Genomic DNA, 21,842 nt, shown 5'->3' on the forward strand with positions numbered 1-21,842 from the left:
GCCTGAGTCAAGCTATGCCTACGTTCAAAGATACGCAGCTGCGTTTATGTTCCAAGATGCTACGCTTGAGTCCAAGATATGCTTTACGTTCCAAAAGATGTCAACGTTCCAAGCTACACAGCTACTCAGCTGCGCTTACAGATCTGCTTACGTTCCTTCAAGTTACGCTATAATATAAAAAGGTACGCTTTCAATCCCATGTCAAGTTACGCTTACGTTCCAAGATACGCAGCTACGAATTACGCTCCAAGATATGCTTACGCTCCACCAAAAGATACTGTTACGTTCCAAGCTACGCAGCTACTCAGCTTACACACTCCAAGATACTATTAGGTTACGCTACAATATCAAAAAGTACGCTTTCAATCCCGAGTCAAGCTACGCTTACGTTCCAAGATATGCAGCTACGGTTACGTTTCAAAATACGTTCTCACAAAGACGCTTTTGAATCCCTCAAGATTTCCTTCCCCCAAGATTAAAAAACTTTCACTGTGAATAACACTACAGGGCCCACCAGTTAATACCTGTTTGGCAGAAAATACTGTACAAAATTTCTTTACTATCCAAAAATTTACTTGGGCACTACAAAATTTCAAATTTAATTAAAAATTGGCTGGCAACCAGTTTCTGCTAAGCAATACTATTTTGTGCTAACTATAAGCAAATTGTTTAGCCAATACAGGCTTCATCAGTGTGGGCCCTGGCACGTCGGGAGCATAACGCCACGATCGCATTTCAAGCTGCATATCATGGCAATGCAGGTGTCTGGATCTGGACATTATACATAGAAATGTTTGTGCTGGTACCACAAACCTTTCTTTATCGTATTTCCACCCTGTGTCAAAGTTTTAAATCCTACTGATCTGGACATTATTTTACTCCGATAAAAACATATATACCCACACACAGAGTAAAGCAAAAGTCATGCAACGGAATTACTGCATGCATTGTACACTACATGCACAACACTGATGAATTATTCATGAGCCAACCGCAACGCAGCCTCTGATTGGCTCCACCGGAAAGTCGGGGGAGATTTGCCGAAAAACAATAAAAAAGTTAAGACCCGTCGCTGCAAATATTCAAGACCATGGTGAGATCTAAATCAGAGAAACAGAGCGCCCGCTAGCGTTCGTTCATTACAAGCGTGGACAGTTTTTGCCGTGCATAATCGGAACGTTGGTTGTGTGTGACCGCGCAACACCAATGGTCTTGGAACCAAGACTAACATGTGACGTTAAGGGGAATACCCTTTTGACGATCACGTGCACAATGCGTGCAAGTTGGGATAGCCTTTAGTCAAGGCGCACAATGCCGCTCGCGGTGATAATCTTTTTTCGTGCGTTACATTTTTGGGGTTGTGCGTGCTATCCGGTGTGCCGCGTGCGCCTTGACTAAAGGCTATGATCCACAGAGACTGTGCTTTAAAAAAAAACCCGCAAATTCTGAGCACCACAACATGTCTATCAGTATCATCTAGATTTTGTGAGGCCGCGACGTGGACATGTTTTCGACAGTTTCAGAAAGGTAACTCAAGTCTCAAAATGTTTATTTATCAAACTGATATTAATTTAATTGTGAACTTGCTACCCCCCTTTCCCTTTTGCTGTGACTTGTTGATGTAAGCATGGATGAAAACATGAGTATGATAATGTACTTATACTTCAAGTTGAAGTTTACAATTTCGTGATGCGTCACAGTTTCTGTTAGGGAGGTGGGGCTAGGGGGGCACATCTAGCTACTTGTCAAAGCCTGTTCAGCATATCTCTCGGAATCTTGCTGTATATCTTGGGTAGGCTCGAGTCCACACTAGAAAAAAACAAATGCCTATTTGACTAGTTCATCAATCAAAGACTCCACACCACAGCAGGAATTAATATTACATTTAATTTAACTTTTAATTTTAATTACTTTAGTTTAGAGGGGTTTATACTGCAGACTTGAAGATGAAACCGAGAAGCTTGGTTGAACCATGGTTGAACAAAGAATTGACTAGAGTGGGATTTGAACCAACGACCTCCGGTTTTTGCTAACAAAACAGTTGCTGGCAGTGTGTTTTAAGCATATATGGGTATAAGCACTTTATGAAATCTATTATATAAACTGACAAACCTGTTTGGAGTTTGAGATTAATCGGCCATCTGGATGGGCATGATCTGGGTCACAAGAAAAAAGTGAAGAAACCCCCCCCCCCCAAAAAAACGATTACCGTTACACATTTTGAATGACATCCATTCAAAAAAAGAAGAAATAACGCTCACTGAGTGAAAAACTCCAAACGGGAAATTAGTTTTAATTATTCGTCATAAAATATGGCATTAATTACTGAAATATTTCAAGGGATGTTTTCTACTATCATCATCATTAGACCCTGTAAATTTTATGTCAATCTATGATCTTCTTAGACAATTTTTTTTCCCATTACCAATTCTGTTATGTTCCTTTAATAACAAACTGAACATTGTTTTAATAGAAGGAGCTGAGATAATCTCATAATAATTAATTTCATGAGACAATCTCAATTTGACAAGTTTAATGAGACAACTAATTTTTCTTTTGATAATCTCATTTGATATTGTTTCATTAGTAAATCTCATTGTTTTATGGCTGTATCGTGTTACTATTTACCAGACAGAAAACCACGGAAAAGTACTGGAAAACTACAGGAAAACTACAGGAAAACTACTTGGAACAGTGTTACGGCAGGAGGGCCTTTTCTTCAACATTGGCCGCATGATCTTTAGTTGACAATGGATAAGTGTTCTGTCAAACAAAACCAAGTTTGGGGCTTTTTCCAACTTCTCCATCTCCTACCTTTACTTGCTAGGCGTTCCGACGATGCAAGCTCAAACATGTGAGTTTATTCATATTTTGGAAGGCAGAGGGGCATAAAGCCCGGTTCATACTTCCAGCGAATGCGAATGCGAAGCGAATGTTGACGTCACAAATAGGCAACGAATAATTCGCTTGAGACAGACATGAGTGACTAAAGATTGCGAAGTAATAATAAGTTTTAAAAGTTTGACTTCAGATTGAGAAAGTTCGAGTGCGCATATTTCGTCGACAGCTGACCAGCAACATGCACAGTGCATGCACTCACTCGAATAACTCATTTACAAGCCAAGCCGACCATCGGTAACACGGTATTCAACACTCCATTGCTGTCGCTAAATTGTCACTGGTTCCCCTCTGCACTTTTGCATATGTTAGCACGGAATAAACCATGGTCATGAGGCCGGTTTTAAATGGTTGACCACAGTAGTCAACCAATGGTCTACCAGCCTGGGTTCTAGTCAATAAAGGTCAACATTTACTAAAACCATGGTGCATGCTTAAACTTGATCTTTTTTTTTTTTTTTTTTTTTTACAGAACTTCTGTGAAGAGGATCGAACACAGTGGTGACACAACCAGAGCTCTTCTTTTCACACTGATTATGTTAGTGGTGATTCAAATGGACTGTGTTAAATCTGACACAGAGGTTGAGGTAATTGAATGTTCTGTACAATTTTTTTCAAAATCACAGAATGTTAATTTCGGTAGTGGTATCGTGATCATTTCTGCTTAGCCGTGATCATTTCTGCTTAGCAGAAGATTATTGAGCAGCATTTTCTGCTTAAAAAGTAGCTAGATGAAAGTGGTGTGGTGTGGCAGGGTAGATTCTGTCCCCCATATGGCGAACTGTGTACAAACGTCTTTTGTACCACATTTCATGGCTCTGCATGATAACGCAGAATTCTGCGCTTGCAATCATAATTCATCGCTTACAGGGTTTGTGCCGAATTCTTTTGCTAGCTGTTTAAGCGAAGAATGCTTGGTAATGTGAATCACCCTGCTCACCTGTTAAAACAGCTTGATGAAATCGCGGAACTCTTTCCTGTAAGTGCCGATTCTAAGCATGGAGCCGTGCCCTAACTGTACGATTTTCTTTTAGCCCTTTCCACAGGCCAGATTTCCAGTTAATGTATCTTTCCTGTAATATATCTCCCGATGAGTTAGTCATTAAGTCAGATAAAATGTCTTTTTCAATGTTTAGTGCCCAACATCGCCATCACCGCCAGATTGTAACCCTGACTGCAACGGCAACAAATGGTTTTATCACAAGGATGGAGAGAACTGCCAACCGTGCCCTAAATGTGATCCTGGCCAGGGTCTAGATGGTGTGAGTATATTACTAGCGGTTAAGAACACCGGGTTCAAACTCTGGTGGTGTTTCTAATCAACAGAGTGTGGGTTCGAGTCCCAGTCGTGACACCTGTGTCCTTCAAGCAAGACACTTAACCATGATGCTGTGTCCTGCGGTTGGGACAGTAAGCTATTGGTCCGGTGTTGTGTTAATAGCACACGTCAAAGAACCCAGTGCACTTATTAAAGGCAGTGGACACTATTGGTAATTGTCAAAGACAAGCCTTCACAGTTGGTGTATCTCAACATATGCATAAAATAACTAACCTGTGAAAACTTGAGCTCAATCGGTCATCGAAGTTGCGAGATAATAATGAAAGAAAAAAACATCCTTGTCACACGAAGTTGTGTGCGTTTAGATGGTTGATTTCGAGACCTCAAGTTCTAAACTTGAAGTCTCGAAATCAAATTCGTGGAAAATTACTTCTTTCTCGAAAACTATGGCACTTCAGAGGGAGCCGTTTCTCACATTGTTTTACACCATCAACCTCTCCCCATTACTCGTTACCAAGAAAGATGTTATGCTAATAATTATTTTGAGTAATTACCAATAGTGTCCAATGCCTTTAAAGGGAAGGTACATGTTTGGTAATTACTCAAAACAAATATTAACTTAAAAACTGACTTGGTAATGAGCATTGGAGAGCTGTTGATTTGATAGTATCAAACATTGTGGGAAACAACTCCCTCTGAAGAAACTTAGTTTTGGAGAAAGAGGTAATTTCTCACTTAAATAATAAAGGACTTCTAGCTAAATGTCTTTTATTCCTATCTGAAAGCACACAAATTCGTCAAACAAGGGTGTTTTTTCTTTTAGCATTTTCTCGCAACTTCGATGACCGATTGAGTCCAAATTTTCACAGGCTTGTTATTTTATGCTTATGATGGGATACACCAAGTGGTCTTTGACAATTCCCAAACGTGTACCTTCCCTTTAAAGCACCACGAGCATCACTGAGTGACAGGGATGCGTGCCACATGTATTTATAAGAAGCCACTTATTATTATTACTATTGTAACGTCGACTCGAGCGGTCTAAAAGTCTTCGCTGCAGCTTAACAATAATAATAATTGACACAATAAAGAAAATAACTGGTGTGAAGCAATATGTCTCCGTTACTGATAATGGTTTATTCTGTTTCCTTATTCTCTCTTGTCGATTAACTCCTTTTAATGATTCTCTTTAATTCCTTCTCTTTATTTAACAATAATCAAGCCCTGGGTTCGCAACTACTGACCTGTTCTCTGAATCTGTTCTTTCCTCCAAGCCAGCCAAATCACAACTGAAAACGCAGCCTAAAAATACCCACTGCTGCGGCCTGTGGTCAGCACATGCTGTCCATGTGATCCCCATGCGGGGATCACGCGTTGTGCACACACAGTGTATGTGCCCGGCACCGCTGGCGATGGCTCTGGAACTAGGTCAGCAATTGCGCCCCCATGCAACTGTTTCGCCACACTATTATTAATATTTGCTCGTGCCCTGATGAGTGATATTAATTTACCTGACACAATTTGTGTTAGCCTTGTTACTGAAACCTTTAAAGTGTTTGTTCTTTATGGTATATTTTCTCCAGCACTGTGATGGAAAGGATGGTCAGAATGCAAAATGTCAACCATGTAATCCAGGTCAGTTTTCAGGTCCGAAGGATTACAGTTGTCAACCATGTCGTCTGTGCGATAACACTGTCGGCGATACTCCATGTCAAGTCACAACCGATGTCATTTGTGGGAAGTGTCGACCAGGGTAATTTCTCAAAGTTTTCTTTACAAGCTACCATTAAAAGATGCATGGAATTACACAGGGAGGCCATTTTGCAGTGACTGGCCTTGGTGCTCCTTCAAAAATCTCATATTTTGTTTTAAATGAAAGGGCCAGGTCCACAATGCACAATGAAAATAGCTTTGCCCTCTCAAAGATGAATGTCCAGGCCATGGTTTATTGACTTTGAGTAGAAAAAGCAAAGATCAACTTTAATTCTGAAATCTGTAATTTTCTTTGAAAAAATGACACTTGAATAGTCTGAATTACTCTTCCCTCTTTTTGTCTTCCTGCAATTTCAAAGTAGTTTGCTTTCCTGCGCAAATGCAGCTCACATGACTTTAGAATTGCAAGTTTTTCTGTTTCTGAGGCTTGTATATCTTTAAAAAACAAATTTCAGCTATTACCACCACGAAGGTACGCCAGACCAGTGCCACACATGTGAATTTCTTTCACCCACCGAGTTAGAGCGGGAACCTCAGTGCCAAATCCTGATGACGGACCCACCGCAGGAAGGAAGTGAAGAGTCAACGTCGACGGAAGCAATGCTTGCACCTACACTATCTAAAGAAATTACAAGTCCGCCACAAGAAACTAATTTTGTTTCACCTTCCCCTGTGAGTGGAGACTTAACTGATCAAGTTGTTACATCTACTGGCATCTTTTCACCCCAGGAAGAGGTGGGTGACGACAGCGACGGCAGTGGTGACCTAGCCGAGGAAGAGCAGGGTAAGCGATACATGTAGCAAAATAGTTATTTTCAAGAAAGGGTTGTGGATCTTCATTCGTTTTTATGAACAGATACAATTTTTGACCTCCGGATATTAACAATTTAATGGTTAGATAGGTTTATTAAAAATTTTGAACGATGAGCCTACCATGTTAACAAATTAAATGGCATCAGGTTGAGCGACTTCTCTCTGGCTTCTGCTGGCGTGTTGTTGTTTATCTACTTGTCACAAAAGAAATGTTTTGTTTAAGAATTATGATATAAAGGTTAATAATCATGACACATTTTAACATTTTTCCCCCATTCAGAGGCTGATGCCCCAGTTCCCCAAAGCAGCAATCATGTATTGAATGGCATCATCTTGGTCATTTGTGCAATAATCCTGGTTGTTGGGATTGCTACATTGATGTATCAATGCTTGAACAACCGAATTTCTCAAGAAGCAAATGGTCAACATTTCCCACCATCAGATTATGTTGCAGTGGATGTCGGAGATTCAGAAGGTAAATTTCAATTCATCTTCATTAAACTCCATGTTAGGTTGTTATTATTGACGTGTTTTAATACAAATATTATTTATTATCTAGACAGGAAATTTTGGGGTGGGGTGATATTGACCCCTTGCACGCACGTCACACACGGTGACTGTGCCACGCTCACCATTTTGGTGGTCAATTAGGTATACGTGTAAACTTGGCCTCAATTATAATGCGCTTTTCACTGAATAACGCACAGTGACATTGCCCACCAGTATGGCGCATCCAAGATTATTCTGATGATGACGTCAGGTGAATTTGGCCAATACTGCAAAACAAAATTCAGATTGCAGTTTGCATCACGACAGGGACAGGGCTCAGTTTCTTGGCTCTGCATTCGCAGAATCTGCGCTTGCAAACACCATTTTTCGCTTACAGGGCAAGAGCAGAATCTTGTGTAAGCGATCAAAGAATACCTAGTAAGGTGAACTATAACACAACAATTCCAGCTAACCCGTGAAATATGCTTGACGTAAGTGCATAATTACATGCTTCTGTAAGCGCTGATTCTTTGCTTATGGTAAGTAGCACCATGACATTGGGCTCCGGTCCCAGCAGGATTTGAACCATGGTCCTGGAGGTGGAAGGCGTGTATTTTAACCTGTGTTTTAATATTATTTTTAAGCTGAGTAATTCTGTAGGTAACTTTTCATTAAACCCATAAGTTTATTTCTTACACAGCATCTGTTGCAGTTGATGTAAATGCTCAGACTGTCAGTTACAAGGTCAACCCACTAGCAAAGTAAGTAAATGAAACACTGCATTGCACTGCAATCAATTTTGAAATTTAGGTCTTTATAGATTTGAAATGTTTTAATCATGCTCACTGTTTTATGCGCATCTTTTTTAGATTTCAGATTTAACATTTTTGTTCTTCATTCTACATTGCTTTATGATGTTTTTACACTTCCGTTGAAGTTGTACTCCAAATCAACTTTCACCTCTCTGGGTTAATAACAATTAGAGTTGCCAACAATCCATTTTGGCCCAGACTTCATTTGTGGTGTTGGGTGACTCAGCTTCAAAACTTTCCCTGAGAGTCTTGCTCAGTTTACCCCTGAAAGTCTTAAGTGACTTGGTGACCCTCTGTGACATGTGAATCGAGTTCTAAACTCATCAATTTGAAACCCCAATTCTTGTAGTTAAAGAGTCTGGGTTCTATTTGTACGACACTTAACACAATTGTCAACAGTAAACAATAAACTTACACAGTATAAAAATAATGATGATAGAAAGCTTCCCTTAAAATTTTACTTGCCGAGGTACTGTATTTTTTTTTTAGAAATGAGTAAAACAACAACACAAAAATAATTTTTGTCTCGGTGAGACGAAAAATTATGTTAGCATGTACAACGCATTTCTGGACCCTCCTGAAAACATTGCTCCATGAAAAACTTGACGACTAATGAAGCTGAAACTTCATTCACAGTGAGTAGGGATCCATAGGCAAGAACGTTATGTACAAAAGGTACCCAAACCCTTTAAAGACACTGGACACTTTTGGTAATTGTCAAGAACCAGTCTTCTCACTTGGTGTATCTCAACATATGCATAAAATAACAAACCTGTGGAAACTTGAGCTCAATCGATCGTCGAAGTTGCGAGATATTAATGAAAGAAAAAACACCCTTGTCACACCATGGTCACTCAAAGTTGTGTGCTTTCAGATGGTTGATTTCGAGACCTCAAATTCTAAACTTGAGGTCTTGAAATCAAATTTGTTGAAAATTACTTCTTTCTCAAAAACCATGTCACTTCAGAGAGAGCTGTTTTGCAGAATGTTTTATACTATCAACCTCTCCCCATAACTCGTAATCAAGAAAGGTTTTATGACAATAATTATTTTGAGTAAGTACCAATAGTGTCCACTGCCTTTAATGATGATCTGAGATAAACCGAGTTGTATATTATGTCTCCCCTATACTAGACAGATTTGTGCTTTCATAACTAATTGACACTCTGTGTGACATTGTTTTATGAAGGGTCAGGGAGCTGAGTGACAACGGAGGTATTTCAAGGCGCGTTGGATCAGCCGAGTCAGGCGGTGCATGTAAGAGCAGCACAAAGCTTTTAGGCAGTTCACCATACTCAGACTCTGACCTGAGAAGTTATATTACATCGAATGCTGCCATGCCTGATGATGATGAAAGAGACGTGATGAGTGACACGCCTATCAACAGTATGGCACATTTATCAACTTCTTCTTCAGGTCCCACATTAGATTATGACCAACAGGCTGTCAAGGCAACTTCTTGTAAAGTTCGCTCAACGAGGAGTCCAGATTCCCAGCTGAGTGGCGAACCCCTTGTCTTTCCAGCCATGCTTGAGTCTTCCTTAGGGAATGCTAGCAATATTGGCACCCAACACCCTACTCCTGAAGGTTCCTGCCAATCAGTGGTTACTTCGGCTTATCCTGATGGAAAGGAAGGTGTTGCAATTCCAGAAGTCACTCTCTGCAAAGAGAACGGGATCGACGCCGACAAAGTCAGTACCTGCCAGGCTGCCTGTTCTGCCACCCTAGGTGTTACAGATGTTACTGTCGGTGCTGCATCTACAGTGGTGGACCTCGCAGCTGTTTCGTGTCACTCGCCTTCTTCTGCAGACACACATGCTGATGCAGCTCTAGCAGTGACAGATGATGCTTCTACTGCTGCTGCAGTAGCAACTGCTGCAGGTGCTGTTGATGTTGCAGCTATTTCCCTGGATGAAACTGATCGTGCTAAACTGAACAATAAAGGCGCAGGTGCTCGCAGCAGTCATTCGATGAAATCAAAGAAATCTTGGAAACCCAAAATAAGGGTAGCTCCTTCAGCTCAGAATTCTACCAATGGAAGTGAAGAGTGTTCTGCCCCTTCTCGTCATGGACATAGTATTTATGTCATTGGATCATCAAAGGTGAACATAAACATTGCTGGTAATTACAGTAATCAGAATGTTGGTTTTCTCTCCACTGACACAGGTAAAAACAAATATATTAATAGCAAATTATTTGTTATTTATAACAATTGTAGTTTTGTTTAATGTCGGCTGGTTTAAACTTGATGATCAACTCACTTTAGTCACTTGGAGACTTGATAATCCTTGGTAGCAACAACCTTAATACATGAATACGTTGTTCTTGAAAGACTGCATACCACAAAGCTTTGTTATAATAGAATTTTACTCCTTATTGACCTAACTTCATCACATTCCCCCTGTTTTACTCTGAAGTGCCCATTTTCGACAAAGAGCACGATGCCCACCATAGTGTTCAGTTAGACTTCCAATCCAATATCTCAGAACCATGGGCAGACAGTAGCCATGTGTGACATAGATCAGGTTCAAATGCACATATTTAGACAAATTCTGACCAGCAGCGTACAGGCGCAGTGACGCCCTCACTCGATAGACTTGTTTGGAAGTCTAGTCAACCATCGGTACGGTACCACGGTATCCAACACTCCACTGCCTTCCACGTTTTTGCTATAGTGTCACTGGTTCCCCTCTACGCTACACACATTTTAGCATGGAACAGGCTATTGGGACCAGTGAAGAAACCATGGTCATGAGGCCGGTTTTAAATGGTTGACCAAAGTAGTCAACCAATGGTCAGCCAGCCTGGGTTCGAGTAAAAAAAGTCAACCTTTATTTAGCTAACCATGGTGCACACTCGAACTTGCTCATAATTGCAAGGGTTCAATATCTTTTCCCCTTTTTGTGTTGAATGTTGTGTTGAATTTCGAGCTCAAAATTGTTTGGTCTCCCTTTAAAACTAAGATGAAGATTCTGTTTTTTTTGTTTGCAACAGAGGACGACGAGTAGTTGTGTGAACCACCACCACCAGCTGATGATGATGTACCCTTGCTATTGGATTTGTCATCTCAAGGAACCATCCTAATATTGTTGGTTGACACAGCTAGAGGGCTGTATAAGCCAAAAGAAGGGGCCTTTTCCAAACCCAGTGGTCCAATTTCAAAGACCTGCTTAAAGGCAGTGGACACTATTGGTATTACTCAAAATAATTATTAGCCTAAAACCTTTCTTGGTAATGAGTAATGGGGAGCTATTGATAGTATAAAACATTGTGAGCAACGGCTCCCTCTGAAGTAATGTAGTTTTTGAGAAAGAAGTAATTTTCCACGAATTTGATTTCGAGACCTCAGATTTAGAATTTGAGGTCTCGAAATCAAGCATATGAAGGCACATAACTTCGTGTGGCAGGGGTGTTTTTTCTTTCATTATTGTCTCGCAACTTCGACGACCAATTGAGCTCAACTTTTCACAGGTTATTTTATGCATATGTTGAGATACACCAAGTGAGAAGACTGGTCTTTGATAATTACCAATAGTGTCCAGTGTCTTTAAGCACAACCAAATTTTGCTAACCAGAACATGGTTTCTAACTGAACTACCATGTTAAATACACAATTTGTGACTGGTATCCTGCTCATTTCTGCTAAGCAGACAACTGTTAAGCAATATTTCTTTGCTTAAAGAAGCTCTATGAAATTGGGCCCAGGTCTGGCTTGGGCTCCATGATCAATTTGGAGCATTAAGTGCATTTCACAAGGTGCTTCAACTCTTAATGTAGCCAGACCCAGAGCCAGAGCTGCAGCCAAGCTTTCAAAAAAGCTCTCAGTAGTAAAGTTTCTGGACCAAATTTCATGGAGCTGCTTAAGCACAAAAAGCAGCACAACAAAACTATGCAGAGCCCAGCAAGTAGGAATACACATGGTGCTACCGCAAACTAAATTAAATACATTGATACTCTACCCCCAATGCCTCAAATCCAACAAAACTTACCAGAATAAGGTTACCAGCCAAAATAACATGCCACCATGTACAATCAGTGACTGGTATCCTGCTTATTTTTGCTCAGCAGAATCTTTTAAGCTTATATAGCTCTATGAAATTGGGTCAAGGTTACTTCTACCGGGTACCTCTAGGCAGGTATTAGTAGTATCAAACATGCAGTACTTACTGAAAGTGGCGTACACAAAAATAATTAGAAAACTGAAAAAGAAAGGCACACTTTTTTATCAGGGGAGGCCTTTATAGTGTCCTTGTCTGATGGGGAAAGGTGCTTTTTTTAGGACCCTTCCAATTATGTAAATAGAAAAGGTTGAGTTTAATACAGCGATTAGCTACGTATATACAACAAAGCTTGGCTTGTAACTATTTGTTACAATAATAAGAAAAAAAGAGGAAAAAAATAAGCTATTGGAGGAAAGTAGTAACAAACCGCCCCCCCCCCCAAAAAAAAAAAAAAGAAAAAAAAAAAAAAAAAGAAAAAAAAAAAAAAAAACGCAAAGACTACAATGTATTTACTCAAAAATCTTAACATTTACTGAAATGAATGTAATAATTGAAAAACATCAAGCTAATTTACAAGGCTTGTCTCGGGAATCATTCATACATAATTTATTTTGTATCTGATTTTGTGTGTGTTAATATATTATGCAGATGAAGTCATATCATAGTGTTTTTATATAGTAGAGTTATTTAAAATTAGTTGAATGGATAATTCTGGGATTGTGGATTTCTTCACTGCTACATACAGTGTATAAATAGATGTAGCCTAGCGTGAATTTTAATGTGTGTGTTTGATGTTTGTATTCAAGATAGTTTTAAGGTGGCGCACTTTGCCAAAAATGTAGAATATGGGTGTTTTTATCGCTAATTATTTGCTAACCTGAAGGGTTCTGATATTTAAAAAAACCCAACTCAGATTATATAAAGTGAATGTAGATTTAAATTTGGGGACGATATTTTAAAAAAGTCTTAATGAAAAGGAAAAAAAGGTTTTAAATGTGAATACCCTAAAATCCCCTCAAGAAAAAAAGGAATAAAGAAAAACAACTTGTTATAAGAAAATAAAAGTTGAAAAGACAAAAGTAAAGCAACAAGGCTGCTTTAACCCCAAATAAAAAATAGTTTCCATATTTAAAACAGGAGCGTTCCTGAAAGATGATAGGTTTTTTACATGCAAAGCTTATGCAGTAATATTTTGAACAAGGTCGCGTAAAGATTAGTGTACAGATAGAATCATGTAATATTTTTAACTAGGTCCATGTCCCCCCTGGGCCACCCCACTCCATTCAAAATTTTTATTATTTTTATAAAAAAAATTACATGAGTAAAATTTTACATTTTATACTAAAATGTGATGTTTCAAAGTTTTTAAAAACTAGTTTTTTTGCATTGCAAGATTATCTTGAAAAAAGTAGTAAATGGCAAAACAAGAATGCTGAGAAGAGTTTTTCAAAGAGAGAATCAAATGGAAAAGTCCCCCCTTCCCTTTGTGCCCCCACCCGCCTACAGTAGCATAGCTTCTGGTCTATACAGAGATGACATCGTTTTATAAATGTACATTTTGATCATAAATGAGTATCTCAACCCTTCCTTTTCTTTTCTATTTTCATGGTTGTCTTATATTCGTTGGTAACATACTTTTGTGGAACCTATTTTCGTGGTTGTCCTTTTTTCATGGGTAACCTATCTTCAAGCGTCTCTATTTTTGTGGGTAACAAATTTTCGCGCCTGACCTACTTCCGTGATTGATCTATTTTCGAGGGCGACCTGTTTTCGAGGGTCCTCTATTTTCGAAGGTCCCTATTTGTTTAGGCCGACGTATTTTTGTGTGGCCCTATTTTACAGCTCTGCCTTATATGCTTTTCTAAATTTCTACTCACCAACAATGTCTTTCACTATTTACATGTACTTAACTGGAAAGAAATGAAATGATTTAAATGTTTCAGGAACAAACATTTGTAAATGATACTTTGAGATGTATAAACCGAAATTCATACGGTGTTCCTGCAATTACTTATCAGTTATAAGATAACTATATGATCGAATATTTGATAAATAAATAATTCTGTTGTCTGAAGATATATTTATGTACTGAGTGTTCCTGCAAACCTTATTTGCAAGTTCATATGAAATGTTGTTATGGACAAAGTGAATTTGTATAATGATGATCCAAATCATAAATGTAATAAATCATTATTGTTACATTATGTTGTAATGGGCCAAGTGATTTTTTATAATGATGATCCAATGGATTTGAAAAAACAATACTATACAGGATTTAGAAATCTTTAAAATGTGTTAATAGGCAAAGTGAAACTTTATGATGATCCAATGGATCTGAAAGAAACATCACTTATAGAAAAATTTATATTACAAAGATTACCAGGCTTGATTTTCTAATATCTTTGATAAATGTTTATATTTTATAATAACCTGGAGTACATTTTCTTAAACTGATTCTGTGTAATTGTCTTATGCCATTTCTACTGTTATGTGCCCTCAAACAAGCTTGTCCTGGAGAAAGCTCTATATTGACCCCTTGCACGTGCGTCACACACGGCAACTGATGCCACGCTCACCATGTTGGTGGTCAATAGGTTTACGTGTAAACGCCACGTCAACTAAAATGCGCACTTCTCTGAACATAGAGCAAGGATGCTCTGAATAACACACGTTGACATTGACCACCAAAATGGCGCATCCAAGATTATTCTGATGACGACGTCAGGTTAAATGGGTCAGTAAATATACTAAATCATTATTGTTATATTATGTTGTAATTGGCCAAGTGATTTTTTATAATGATGATCCAATGGATTTGAAAAAAGAATACAGTGTCTGTAGTCAGAAGTTTTGTAAGTTTTGTGTTCTTCCTGAAGAAGACCACAGCATACGGTTCTTTCCAGAAATACCACAACTCATGTATGTAAAGACTAGAGAGGTTTATGTACAAAGAGTTCCTGCAAACCTTTAAGAGATTTAGAAATCTTTAAAAACTTGTGATTGTCCAAGTGAATTTTTATGACGATCTGAAGGATCTGAAAGAAGTACAATGCGTAAAGAGAGGTCAATTAAAAGATGTTCCTGCAAACCTTACGAGAGTATACTATGCAAGTTTCAGATATCTTTTCTGATGGGCCAAGCGAATTTTGGGATTGATGATCCAATGGATTAAAGAAATTTAAACAGGATTTAGATATCTTCAAAATGTTGTAATGGGACAAGTGAATATTTATGAAGATCCAATGGATCTGAAAGAAATCTGTACACAACGATTGTTAAGAGAATTTCCTGTACAAGATGTTCCTACAAACCTTACAAGAATACTATGCAATATTTAGGTTTATCTTTGAAATGTTGTTTTTCTGCAACAATGCACCTAATATTTTTATAATGTATTCTAAAAAACTAAATTTGGAATCAGTATGTAAGCTTCAAGTGGTACAGTTTATACTTTCACATTGTTGCCTTACAATTCAAAATGAATAATGGAATTGGAAGTGTATTTAAAAATTGTATACTTTGAATAAAATACTCCATTTGGCCCACCAATTGTGTCAGTCTTTACTTATGTTTACGGTCAAGAAAAAAAGCAAGTGCCACAAATGCCATTTGCGAGTTAGATTTTATTAATAAACGTCACCACAAAAATTTTCAGATTTTTTGTTCAACACCCAGTTGCATCTCTGCCAATAACACTTGGGGGAAACTCCTTGTCTAAATGCTATTGGTACTGGCTTTATCACTGTGTATGACACAACACACAGGACCTATATGTCTTGCGCAGAGGTCCTTCATAGCATGAACTTGAAATCATCCCTTGAGATTGACACTGGTCTAAGCGGTCCATCCCTCTCTAACACTATGCCTGACAGAGACAGTAGGGCACAACTTACCGAGTGTCGAGTAGGGTGTCGTGGCCGAGTATCAAATTTTAAGTTCTAAAGGCCGAGTCATCAGGGTGTGGGTTCGAATCCCAGTCATGACCTCACCAAGGGGTAAATGGGTACCTGTTAGGGCAGAGATGGTTTCTGTGATTCATTTAGCTTAGTGCTCACATATTTGGCAGCACAGGATGTATACTCCCAAGGGAGCTGAGATGGTTTGAGAAATAAAATCAAATGGCCAAGTGGCCAGGGGTAATAATTTTGAAGAGCCATGAGAGTTCAGTGAGTGATGGACCTATGAGCGCCATATAAGAAGGCACTATTAGTATTTAAGTCATCATGGTAGTTATTTAAAAACAAATGAATGAAATAAAGGACACTTGTTCCTTGACCAGGGTTCGAACCAACCAACGTTCTGCAATCATCGGCATGTGAAGTCTGGTGTGCTATAGCGCTCGGCTTCGACATTCCCTTACTCTCACTAGCTCCAGGTGTTACATCGATCCCCAATTTGACTGGATATTTAGTTACTTCATTCATCAGTCCTCTTAGAAAATTTGCAACAAGATTTACAAAAACATAAAACTGTCTTTTTTGTATTCTTTATTATTCCAAAGAATTTCACAATATTTCAATGTCTCATCAAATAAAGATTATAATATAAAAAATAATTTTAGTAGAAAATATAGAGCCATAAATACCAAGGAAATATACACAAAATTGTCTCAAACTTGACTTTCTGAAAAAAACCATCAAATTGTATCAACCTTAATAGAACATATAGGTTCCGCACACCCACACCATAGATAGAATATTATTAAAATGAGAGTTTTAAAAGTAAATACATCAACCTTCCTTACTTAAAAAAAACAACCATGTGCATGCATGCATATAATCACGCATGCATATAATCACGCCAACAAACAATTTTCAAAAGAAAAAAGTTAAGATTTATATAATATAATTATAAGTAACACAACCACCAGCAGTTATCGCTTACCTCCCAAAATTATGCGGGGTCTATAAAACGAAAGTCATCTGTTCCCTGGATAGTAAACGCCTTTTGGCAAACTGAAACGATGGCGGATAGGTGACATCTGTCGCATTAGCTTTGTGCTCACATAAACAAATAAAATATAAATAAAAAGTCACTAATATTAAATGTTCTTGCTGGCCGTAAGCACATAACTCTTAGCTTCCGTACACGCTGATTCTGTGGTTACGGTAAGCAGAGCCATGAAATTGGGCCTACGTGAATGGTCTTGTGTGTGGTGCTCCCTCGCCTGACTTAACATGGAGATGCTTAACTCAAACTCACCCAAATTGTCTTGAGATGTTGTGTCTAGATCTAGGAGGAGGAGGCAGTCACTGAGTTGTCTTTGTACTTCCACAGAAGGATGATTCGCAGCAGACTGCTCACAATACCAGGGATATTTGGAACCTGTGGAGTTGGGCAGGAGAGAAGACTGCTTTAAAGACACTGGACACTATTGGTAATTATCAAAGACCAGTCTTCTCACTTGGTGTATCTCAACATTGCATAAAATAACAAACCTGATTAATTTAAGCTCGATTGGTCGTCGGAGTTGCGAGATAACTATGAAAGAAAAAAATAACCCTTGTCACACAAAATTGTGTGATTTCAGATGCTTGATTTCGAAACCTCAAATTCTAAATCTGAGGTCTCGAAATCAAATTCCTGGAAAATTACTTCTTTCTCGAAAACTACATCACTTCAGAGGGAGCCGTTTCTCAGAATGTTTTATACTACCAACCTCTCCCCATTACTTGTTACCAAGTAAGGTGTTATGCTTAATAGTTATTTTGAGTAATTACCAAAAGTGTCCACTGCCTTTAAAGGCAAAGTACGTACACTATTGAGTTTTGAAACCGTCCGATTGTTTTAATCCTTTATAAAAACAACTACCTCTGCCAAATAGCCACTCACTCACTCACTCGATCGCCCACAGGCAGACTCGAGTATGACTTTTCCCAAGTAATTTGGTCTTGCATGAGGGTGGTCAGTTTGTCTTTTGATTCTACACCGGGGTCCTTTTGCACCACCCCTGTGTAAGACATTTTCGATTCTTCCACTGTAACTGTAAAGTCATGCCTGTTTCACACAAACTGGGTCTAACAGTTATAAGAGGGCTGTAGTGAATGATTGTACATTGAGGTTTTGTGTTGTTGAAATTTTGCAAACAAAATTGAGTTAGCGTAAGAATTATCAGTTTCTGTCCCCACAAAATGGCTACATGTATGACAGAAAATTTTGTTGCCAGCTTTCCTGGGCAGTAGTATCAAGGCAGATGGGGAAACTTTGTGCGTCCAGAAGTATATAATGACTTATAAAAAGGAAAGTCAATGTACAAAGACTCATTGGATCTCACCTGAATGTATAAGTCATTCACGCATTTCCCGTATAACACCCAGAGAGATGACGCAATGAGAGTTGTGATGGTCAGCGGCAGAGAGATTCCTTTGGCAGATTGTGTACGAATCACCGTTGCCTGTAAAAAATGAAACAGTGACAAGGGCTATTACAGGCCTGGAATTTGATCTTTGAGAGGGCAAGGCCAGTTTCATTTTGCAAAGGGCACTGCCATTTCAAAAACTTAAAGTTTATGAGAACTTTTTTGAAGGGGCACCGAGGCCAAGACCAGATAAACTCAATATAAAAATGGAAACTCAATTTACAAACACTTGAGAGATTCAATATAAAAACACTTGGAAGACTCAATCCATACAACAGAATCTGGCTGACTTTATCAATTAAAAAATATTTAAGTACTTACTATTTCTGCTAATGGGGAAAAGTACATCAGTACAGTCACCGAAGAACAAATGAGGCCCAGTTGATTAAGGACGGCTTCAGAGGTGGAAGTGTAGCTGGTCAAGTACATGTAGAGGGTGACCATGGCAATAAATGCTGCAACAGTGCGCTGGAAAGGCAGCAACTGAGATGAAATACAGTACACAAATTCAAGTCACTTACAGACAGCTTTATGCAGTCAAGTCAAGGAGGTGAAACTTCTTATGCTTTGACATAAATTTCATAAAAATTTTCAATTCTGGTTGTGAAGTCAAGGACTCTCAGAAAATTTAACATAATCACTATACTAGGTAAGAACCTCATGGAGTGAGAAGACAAGAAAGTTTTTTTGGGATGAGAAAACCCCAGAGAATTAATTAAATTGTGTGTAATTCAATCCAAATAGTGCCCTCCGGCAAGACTCGAACTAGAATTTCAGAAGTAAAAGGCAAGGAAAGCTACAACTGCACCAACCTGACCCCTAATCAAATGTTTTCAACGCAATATAAGGGATGTGCAAGTTTCGTTGATTAGATAGCAAAGATCTTCAAATGCACGAGTTAGCTATATAGCAGTGTAATGATTCCGGGGTGGGGTATGGCTCTTATCAATTTAACCACGCCGCCACTCTGGAATCTGAAGCCACAGGGGAAAGATGAAACATATGGGGGATTGTCCTTACACTCCACTAATGAGACCGCTGATGAGGCACATTGAAATAAATCAACTGTTTCAAACAGAGGGTTGACATTAACTGCAAGGAACTACACAGTGTGTATTTTATTCAATCATGTTCAATTACAAAATGTACATAGCGCCCTTTCTGATTTAAACGGTACTAACTTAAAGTCATCTATTCATCCAATCAGAACGAAGGTAGTATTAAAAGCAGGATTTTCAAGAGCAGGGAAGGGTCCTGACCCCGGCCCCCCATGGGCCCACCCCGGGGATCTGTGCCTGACTGAAACAAACCTTTGATTTGGTGTAGAAGATGAATACTATCATGTAGGAGGACTGTAGAAAACTCCCCACACTGTTCACTATCATCAATGTGGAGTCTTGCTTCAGGTAGCCATAGAAAAACCACATTATGTTACTGGGGAAAAAAAACAAAAACATTTACAATTTCAATTTCCTTGAACTTTACTTGGCATGTCAGAGCTCACCGGATTCCAGTTTTTGTATTTCTGATCAGCAGACTGCCTGGGCAGCCTGTGAATATCACTACTACTAGTCACGCTTCAAATAGTTGCAACTTTTTTTATATCCCAAGATGCATTGCAGTATATTTTCGCTGCAGGCGCACGATTGTACTAAAATTCCACTGAAATATGAAGTGCATGTATGCACTGCAAATGAAACCATTGTCATGAGCTTATTGGCCCAACACTAAAAGTTGTCGCTTGCCTTACGAGATATGGCTGGGATTGTAGCTTTTGGGTTGCTTTTGAACTCTCTAAAGTTGTTGTTTTAATTGCTACTCACTTCATATTGGTCATGAGGAACGGAAGAAAGATAACATTTTCTGTGCTTCCAGTTCTGATGATACCGAAACAGTCAGGGCTGCAGCAAAACAAAAACATAGTTGTTAGAAGGCTATTATAGTACAATCAATTTACACTAAAATTTATCAACATTATTTACAAGTTCCCGAGTTCTGTGAAAAAAAATCACAGGCAAATTACTCGGGTGGGATTCGAACCCATGACCTTTTGAATTCTAGGGCATTGTCTTACCACCTACAACCACCGAGATTGCCTGGGAGCTAGAGGCAGTTCAAACCAGTTGTAGTTTGCCACTTTGTTTGTCTTATTTAGGTTGTTAACTTTATTACATTTTTATTTATTTTTGCAGGGTAGACCCATGGTAAAAAAATCAATTGTGTTACATAATTAAAGGCTGTGGACACTTTTAAATAATTAATAGCATAAAACCTTACTTGGTAATGAGTAATTGGGAGAGTTTGATGGTATAAACATTGTGAGAAACGACTCCCCTGAAGTGACGTAGTTATCGAGAGAGAAGTAATTTTCCACGATTTTGATTTCGAGACCTCAAATTTAGATTTTGAGGCCTCAAAATCAAGCATCTGGAAGCACACAACTTTGTGTGACAAGGATAGCTGAATCCTTGGCCACACAAGTGGGCTAGTGACAAGGGTGTTTTTTCTTTCATTATTTTCTCGCAACTTGGACGACCAATTGAGCGCAAATTGAGTGAGAAGACTGGTCTTTGACAATTACCAATAGTGTCCAGTGTCTTTAAAATAAATAATACTAATAATGTCAGCTGTACCTTTACTTGTGCGTCAAACAGTAACACTCAGTGTAGTACGTGCTAGCATATTTGTTGGCTTAAAAAAATAAATAGCATACTGCAAATGGTCAAATTTTGCTAGTGCCATAATTAATGCACATTGTCATGCAGTGCAGATGATTGTTTAAAATAATTACATTTTAATATTATTAATTAAAAATTTATAAATTAATATTTTTAAAATAAATTTATAAATTATGGATGACTCACATTCCTGCCATAAACATCCCAATTGTACAGCAAATTGTGACATTCGATAAGAGCTGCACCCAATCCATAGTTGCTTTTTGGTTGGATTCGATTCGGTAAAGATTGGAGATTCCAAAAACGGCACCTTCCTAAGTTTGTCAAGAGCTAGAGTTTTGCAGACAGAGTGTGGAACCTCTATTGCTCCATGCTTAGTCAGTGCAGAGTGTGACTAACTAATGTGTGACAGACGTGTACGTGGCCGGCGTAGTCGGCTGTGACCGACTGGAACTATGGAACTTTATAAAAGTTTTATCAAGTCAGAAGTCAGTTACACAATAACACTACCACAGCAAGATGTTAGAGTGAAAAATACCACTTTCTTTGCAGGGAATTACTGTGTGAAATTTCGCTCCTGCATTTAGCTTTCTGCTAGCACTACCGTACCAGTCCTGTTGTTGCATGCTGATGCTCTTCTGGCCGCCGTGCGCTGGCCGTGCGCTGAAAAACGTAAATAATGCGAGAGGATTGTGGGTAGTTGACCTGAATTTCCGTTGACCTTCTTGTAGTGCATGGTTTCTGAGACCGTTTGGAGAGTGATAGTATTATTGCTTTAAACGCATCCGGTACCCTGCATAC

The 21,842-nt window shown here is 38.7% G+C and overlaps 2 protein-coding genes across 3 annotated transcripts; one reads left to right on the forward strand and one right to left on the reverse strand.

The window, feature by feature from the left end:
• The first annotated feature begins 1,437 nt into the window (after positions 1-1,437).
• LOC139942254 (uncharacterized) lies at positions 1,438-12,436 on the forward strand. The gene is made up of 10 exons (XM_071939044.1): positions 1,438-1,527; positions 2,632-2,854; positions 3,371-3,485; positions 4,035-4,160; positions 5,761-5,930; positions 6,346-6,674; positions 6,984-7,178; positions 7,893-7,953; positions 9,194-10,170; positions 10,999-12,436. The coding sequence occupies exons 2-10, from the start codon at positions 2,751-2,753 to the stop codon at positions 11,010-11,012; spliced, it is 2,091 nt and encodes a 696-aa protein (XP_071795145.1). The 5' UTR covers positions 1,438-1,527; positions 2,632-2,750; the 3' UTR covers positions 11,013-12,436.
• A 67-nt stretch (positions 12,437-12,503) lies between these two features.
• LOC139942062 (sugar transporter SWEET1-like) lies at positions 12,504-21,698 on the reverse strand. Of its 2 annotated transcripts, XM_071938748.1 has the most exons (7): positions 21,228-21,698; positions 20,187-20,264; positions 19,674-19,797; positions 18,685-18,846; positions 18,280-18,399; positions 17,208-17,330; positions 12,504-16,012 (listed from the first exon to the last, which is right to left on the reverse strand). In XM_071938748.1, exons 1-6 carry the CDS (start codon positions 21,293-21,295, stop codon positions 17,238-17,240), a joined length of 645 nt encoding a protein of 214 aa, XP_071794849.1. In that variant the 5' UTR covers positions 21,296-21,698; the 3' UTR covers positions 12,504-16,012; positions 17,208-17,237. The 2 variants fall into 2 exon arrangements, with proteins under 2 accessions (XP_071794849.1, XP_071794848.1); XM_071938747.1 differs by lacking the exon at positions 12,504-16,012 and having other exon boundaries at positions 16,034-17,330.
• Between the last annotated feature and the right edge of the window lie 144 nt (positions 21,699-21,842).

The sequence above is a fragment of the Asterias amurensis genome, chromosome 9 (genome assembly GCF_032118995.1).
Source record: "Asterias amurensis chromosome 9, ASM3211899v1".
Taxonomy (NCBI): domain Eukaryota; kingdom Metazoa; phylum Echinodermata; class Asteroidea; order Forcipulatida; family Asteriidae; genus Asterias; species Asterias amurensis.

Excerpts from the sequence above, each read along its gene's own strand:
- LOC139942254 (XM_071939044.1), top strand. The coding sequence starts at position 2,751 with ATGGATAAGTGTTCTGTCAAACAAAACCAAGTTTGGGGCTTTTTCCAA. Across the intron at positions 3,486-4,034 it reads AATCTGACACAGAGGTTGAG|TGCCCAACATCGCCATCACC; the intron begins GTAATTGAATGT and ends TTCAATGTTTAG. Across the intron at positions 7,954-9,193 it reads AAGGTCAACCCACTAGCAAA|GGTCAGGGAGCTGAGTGACA; the intron begins GTAAGTAAATGA and ends TGTTTTATGAAG.
- LOC139942062 (XM_071938748.1), bottom strand. The coding sequence starts at position 21,295 with ATGGATTGGGTGCAGCTCTTATCGAATGTCACAATTTGCTGTACAATT. Across the intron at positions 18,847-19,673 it reads TCTTCTACACCAAATCAAAG|TTGCTGCCTTTCCAGCGCAC; the intron begins GTTTGTTTCAGT and ends ATTTCATCTCAG. Across the intron at positions 18,400-18,684 it reads TTTCCCCATTAGCAGAAATA|GCAACGGTGATTCGTACACA; the intron begins GTAAGTACTTAA and ends CATTTTTTACAG.